Here is a 6,818-nt window from a genome sequence, read left to right on the forward strand (position 1 = left end):
GGCAAAGCAAAGAGTCTAAGAGAGTAAGCAGTCTTTCAAACCATTAACTGGTCAAGAAAAGAACAGGTTTTACTACTAGTGAGCCTGAGAAGAATTTCCTCCTTGGGTCCTCATAAGGGGATTTCTGTGATATAGCAGGTGTCAGTCTTAAAAACACAAGCACAGAAGTGTACGTTTCAATGATTGTTTCTGCTACTCAAAGTCAAGGGCACAAAAAACAAAGTAGAATGCAGTAAAGGCAATGCTATCAGGGGGAATGTGCTTCAATATGTAGCTTTCTGAAGATCGCCTAAGATGAAACTGACATTCCTCTCTTTAGTAGTTGGGCATATGAATTTCTTTCAGTATAACTCCCAAATTCCTTTCTTCCTATAAGTAAAAACATCCATTTCAAAGCAAGACAAATTATTTTCAGGACCTAGGGCCATGCTTCCCTCCTAATATCACAGACTGTTGAGCCAGACTATACAGATGATTTACCTGAGAAACAGCTTTCTAAATAAATGTGTTTTAAGTGAGTGATCTCAGAGTAGCAGCAGAGAGATGAAACATTTTAAAATGCTATGTTGGATGGCTGCACTACCTAAACATGAACTTAAGTCTTAAAGGTTTAAGTTACAAGATTGTTCACAAAATTGTTTGATTCAGTTACAATTTTTTATTAATATTGGTTGCATTTGAAGTGCACTGCACCTACTCACAAATGCTTTTGAAAGATGACCAATGAAATAAAAAGAAACTTAGAAAATCACAGACTCATTCCACATCTGTGATAAATAGCCTTTAAATATAATTTACAACAATTGTAGAGATAAGGAGAACACAAAGTAGAGGAAAAATGCTATTCAACATTGGAAAACACAGCTACTGTTGTAATGAAAAAATAATTTATTAAATGAATATAATACTGGGAATAAAATGCATTATAAAAGTAAAAAAGTAAATCCTAAATATAAATAATAGTGGTTTACCTAATAGTTTTTTTCCCTCCTTTCAAAACTTTAAATACAATCTTTAATTTAAAACTCTGATTTTAAAGTACGTGGTTCCCTTTAAGACAGACATGAAGCACTATAAGATCTGAAACTTGGCAAAAATCATCTTGTTTTATTATTAACATCAATTAGAGGGCTGGGGATATGGCTCAGAAGCATAAGTGCTTGCCTGGCGAGCCTGAGGTCATGAGTTTGACTCCGGGTACAAAAAAAAAAAATAACGTCAATTAGAGTTCATTTAAGTGACTGTTCATCATAAGCTTTTTGAAAAGTCTAGAATAATAACTTAAAAACGAACATGCACATTAGTTTATTATATTTATTTCTGCCTCTAAAAATAATAAACACATTTCTAATACACTTTGTGAAAATGTTCCTAGCCAGAATACTTGTGTATTCTGACACAGACTTAAAATTTGGGTACTTTGGTATAGTTTCCTTTTAAGAACAAAGGTTAACAACAGCTACTGGATGTGTTGATTTATTTCAGTAGAATTTTAAACAACCATAACTTAATATGCACGGTAAGATACTGGTAAACTTTTAGATAATAAAGGAAAAAAACCAGAGATTGTTATTCTATTTTCCCAGTAAGGTTCTCTCAGGTTTTATAAAGCTTATGTAATTCAGTACACCAGCTGGGATTTCAAAATGCTAGTACTGCAATACATATTAACAGCAATATGCAAAACAGTAGAAATAGAGAATCAACAAATAACTTCATACTATAAAAATGAAACAAGGCACTTTTGATAAATATACACAGAGTTGAAACAAGCATAAACATTTTTTGTGAAGTTGACTCACACCCTAAGAGACGTTTGTAAAAAGTGAAACAGTAAAGGCACTACATAATTTTTCCAGTTCACTACCCTTACTAAAGAAATTCACTAATTAAACTTGGCACAAAATAGTTTAATTATAAAGTGCATCACTTGGCTAAATATATTAAAAAGAAAATCAGCCATACCACATATAACAACGTCTTCATATGTACAGAAATAAAAATGCAATGCCAAGTGTCAAACTAGTTAGGAATTTTGTAGTGCATATGGCTTTTTATTGTGGTTTCTTTTTTTAACTACTTACTTCCTTAGAATCTATATTTTCAAAAGAATATGCCTTGATTAGCAAAAAGAGGTAGTATTCTGAAAGAGGCAAACTCACTGAATCTACAGGTAGAAATCTAAAATGTAGAAAATACTTGGCTATAGCTTTAATAAACTAGGATACTTACAGTATCTTGCTATTATGATTTGGAATTTAAAATCACGGCTATTTTGCCACTTTAGCTGAATGGAGACAGCTCTTTAAAACAGTTTTCCTTTGGTAGTAAAAATCATCTTATTCTTTTATATATTAACATTTCAATAAGTTAATTTTATTTAGAGATGATAAACATGTCAACATTTAATACTCATTTCACCTATACTTTTAATACGATGTTCACTGATTTAAACTATTAATGAAAATATGTCACGTCAGAGATACAAAGAATTATCACGCAGATAGTAACATGCAGTTAATTTCCATTTGACTAATATAGCTGCAGTTTAAAGCAGGTGCGAACACACAGGCACACAGACTTGTTCGGAGCAACATGATAGGCGAACACCGTAATGATTTACGCACAGTGCTGAAGAACATGGGCACTGGTAATAGAATTCTCACTAGATTTTTTTTCAGTGCATTAAATACAAGGCTGGAAAAAGACAAAGCAGCAGTGAATACATTTATGACTCTAATAACTTAAAAAAATTTTATGTAAACTTTATACATTTAATTTCTTGTTCTTTTTGTAACCGTTTCGGTATTTTCTTTTTAAATGGCATTTGCCACTCCATTCTAAACTTGGTAATGCATTGAAAGGGAAGGAAGTGCTTGCGCTGTATTAGTCTTCTTCAGCACCATATGCCACTTCCGCCACTTCTATTTCTGATACAGCATTTTCAGGGTCACTAGAGCTAAAGTGTGGCTTATTATCAGCTCTGTAAGAAAAGAGAAATGTGTCAGTAAAGGACTGGATGTATGCTATTTCACTACTTAGTATTAACAATTATCCTGGACTCACATGAAATACAAGTTCTATGTGCTTTAGATACATAATTTTTTCATCATCCCTATGAGATAGGCAGAATGGTTGCTATTATGATATTCTACTTTTTGAATGGGATATGGGTGAGGAAGATTAATTTGTTAAGATTTACAAAACTAATGAATTAACTTTGTCATAGCCCAGTTAATCCAGACATTGCTTCAAAATTTACACGCTGATGCCAAAGACACATTTTTAGAGAGAACCTAGCTTACCGTCTTTCTCTGTTAGCTCAGAATATTCATGATACATTAACACTGAATTCATAAAAAAAGTATTAGAAAGGTTTTTTGCAACTACTTAAATGATTAGGCTACAATAAAGTTAACACTATGTACCTAGATTCTTCATCTAAGACATCTCGGTCACTCGTAAGTGCAGAGGACTCCACCCTTAGGATCTGTCCATTTTTTGTTTCAGACACGTAAAATGATTCTTCCGGTTCTAGAGACAATGTTCTAAAAGTATGTTTAAAAGCAAAAAATTATCTTCCTTGAATACAGTGGATTCATTTTTCTCAATACATGCAGTATTTGTAGTCTTTAGGTGTTACGTCACATAGCTAGTTGCTCCCTATGGGAGTCAACAGGGAAATTCATAGCTGTCATTAATTTAAAATGAGTTTCAGCATCAACTCAACATATGCTAATATAAAGATAGACCAGAACTTTCACATGTGAAAAATTGGCATATATGTTAAGAAGCAAAAATGCCATTTAGATGCACTACAATGATTCATGTTTATGCTGAACAACAAAATGTTGATTTCCTGCTATTCCCCATCCTTCAAATATGCAGCCTCCTAAATTAAAAGACAACTGTTTCAATTTACAAGGCCAAGATTCTACAACTTTCAGATTGAGAAACATGGTAAATCATATTAAAATATACAGGTTACTTAGCCCAGAGCACTGGGAGTTTAATTAGTAAGACTACAAATAAAAACATCACAACCTACCTGATTCTGTTCTCTAACGTGTCTATGTGAAGTTGCTTCTCACTAAGCAGTTTCTTCAGGGATTCCACCTCTTTTTGTTTTTCAAGTAGTTCTCTCTGTAAATGGTAGTTTGTCTCTTCTAAGGTTTCACAGAAAGCCTTAAATAAACACACACACACAGAATAAAATTACTTACTGATGCAGTGTCTTTCTTAAGAATATTACTGAAGATAATATGCACACAATCCACACAATTTGTTCTCTACACTGCTTTTAGATCACTGCTATCTTGGCATTTTGGTCCCTATGCACGAAGGGGACTTATAATTACAAGTCTGTTTTCTTGATAATTATTATAGTAGTAAGCCAATGAGCCTGAAAATAGGTACATATTATAGTAAGATTTAAAAAATTTTAAATCTTTGAGTACACTTTGAACCACTTTACATGAACGTATTTTAAAATACAGACAGTATGGTCAATTTTCAGAAAGATATAAATTATCAAAATTGATCTCCCCTCACACAGATAATATGAATACAGTACAGTCACTAAGGAAGTAAGAACAGTTGTTAAAAATCTGAAAAATGAAAACAAACTAAAGAAAACACCAGACTCAGGTTTATATGCAAGTTCTAGGGAACACTCAAGAAAAAACAACAGCACTGTAACCCTAGACAAACAGTTCTGGAGAATGAAAACTTAGAAAATCTGTATTATCTTGACAGAAGTTTCAATGATGGCAGTAACAGGAAAATTACAGACCAAAAAATTCTAAGTAAAAGAACTATAATCCATATTCAGCAATTAAAACATACTGAATTTCTCAATCTCATAAATGAGCATTTTATATCATCTGAAAATCCATTAATGTAATTTATCACACTAAAAATCAAAGAAAAACAGATGATCATCTTATGAATGTGAGTAAAAGCGCTAGTATCATTGATACACACTTAGGAAACTAGAAATAGATGACTTCCTTAATCTAAAAACAAAAACAAGGACAATAAAGAAACACAATTCACAATTACCAACAGCTTACAGATAGTACCATAGCTAATTGTGAAACGCAGAATCATTTCCTTCAAAACTAGGGAGAGAGGAAAAAGATCCTCATAATGGCTTTAATTTACCTCCAAAGGTCCGAGCTAGCACAGTAATACAGAAAAATGAAATGACAGATATTAGGGATTTGAAAGGAAAAAACATAACTGTTAATACTATAGGGTATATGAGTGACTGTACAGAAATTCCAAAAGGACCTACAGACTAAGGAGCGATTTCAGCAAAGAAGCAACATAAAAAAATAAATACAGAGAATCAACCATGTAAGAATAATACTAGGCACTCTAATGACAGTTGTCATTAATTCATTTTGGCATTGCCAAAACCAATGAGTATCAAATTAATTTTTTCCAAAAGAAAAAATAATTAGAAATAATTTGTGAAACCTCTCCAGAACTTTCACTGTAACACAGAACCTTAAAACTAAAGACAGGAAAGCAATTAATTACATAAAAATGTGATGAAGGATTTTCTCCCATGGGGCTATGTGGTGACTCTTACAAGTTCTAGCAAGTGCAACGGCTCCTCAGCAAGTGCTGAGGGCTGAAATTTCTTTCTCATCAGGTTTCTATCTGAATTGGGTAGGAGTTCTGAAGCTAGTGAGTACCAATATATGACTGTAACTTAGAATTCCGAAAAGAGTAAGGCAGAGAACCCTTTCTCCACCAGACACTAAGGTTTAAGAAGCTACAACAATTAGCAGTGTACTACTGGCAGAATAGAGAAACAGACAGTGACAGAGCTGACTGACCACAAATAGTTGTAACAAATGATTTAAGACTGAGGAAGAGTTCCTCACTAGTGAAGGAAGGATGAACATCTCAATAAATGATGTTGCGATGGATGACTCTCCACACAAAAAAGTCTGGCTTAGTTAAAGAACCTGATGTGAAGAACCAAAGTTTAAGCCCGTTAGGGAAAAAATTTAGAATATCTTCATGTCTTGAATTGTAGGGAAGAACAAAAATCACAGAAAACATGTCAAAGTATGAAACGGGAAATTTACAGAAGTCCTAAAAGAGCTACTTTCTACATCAGCTGGTAATCAAGAAAATTAGGCTAAAATTAAAAGGTTGACAATATAATTTGTGAAGATATGGAGCAATGGGGAAGTACGCTGTTGGTAAAAGTACAAACTAATCTTTCACATCTGGAGAATAATTTAAGCATATATTGTGAAATTGAAGAAAATATTTTACTACAGAACAATTTTATTTTTGAGTTGAAATGTTTAGCAATTATTTGCTAAATTGTATGGCATATTTTTATATATCTTATATAAATTCTTGGGTTTCATCCAAAAATAAAAACCATCCCAGGAAGGGATCTCAGGGAAGATGTGTGTTATGGTTTGTATCTACATGTCCCCCTAAAGCCTCATGCAGTCATGGGGTGGGCTTCTAGAATTTTTGATTGATTCATGGTCCAATGCTGGAATTATGCATATGGGTGCTTCACCTGCCCTGGGGCAGGTAGCCTGCATAAAATATAAGGCAGGGAAAGAGGCTTGCTTTCTGCTGCTCTTCCCCCCAATTTTTGCTCTTGTTGCTTTTGCTGTCTTCCACTGCCATGAACTGTTGCCCCTCTGCCATGCCACCCTGCTTTGGAGCTAGCTGATTATGGACTGAAATCTCCACAAACTGTGAGCTAAATAAACCTTCCCTTCCTTAATTCTGGATATCAGGTATTTTGTCCCAGCAATGAGAGAAAAGTAACCAAGACA

The 6,818-nt window shown here is 33.6% G+C and overlaps 1 protein-coding gene across 2 annotated transcripts in view; it reads right to left on the reverse strand.

Annotated features, from left to right (window-relative positions):
- Positions 1–638: 638 nt before the first annotated feature.
- Snx16 (sorting nexin 16) overlaps positions 639–6,818 on the reverse strand; it is a 49,798-nt gene continuing 43,618 nt past the window's right edge. The window contains exons 6-8 of one of the 2 annotated variants that reach the window (XM_005381722.1): positions 4,049–4,185; positions 3,429–3,548; positions 639–2,983 (exon numbers count right to left, since the gene is read on the reverse strand). In XM_005381722.1, the coding sequence (XP_005381779.1) occupies positions 2,887–2,983; positions 3,429–3,548; positions 4,049–4,185 (354 nt within the window). In that variant the 3' untranslated portion in view covers positions 639–2,886. The remainder of the gene's footprint in view (positions 2,984–3,428; positions 3,549–4,048; positions 4,186–6,818) is intronic. The other variant, XM_005381723.1, reaches the window with a different exon arrangement.

Source organism: Chinchilla lanigera, unplaced genomic scaffold, assembly GCF_000276665.1.
Source record: "Chinchilla lanigera isolate Chin_1 unplaced genomic scaffold, ChiLan1.0 scaffold00016, whole genome shotgun sequence".
NCBI classification, from domain to species: domain Eukaryota; kingdom Metazoa; phylum Chordata; class Mammalia; order Rodentia; family Chinchillidae; genus Chinchilla; species Chinchilla lanigera.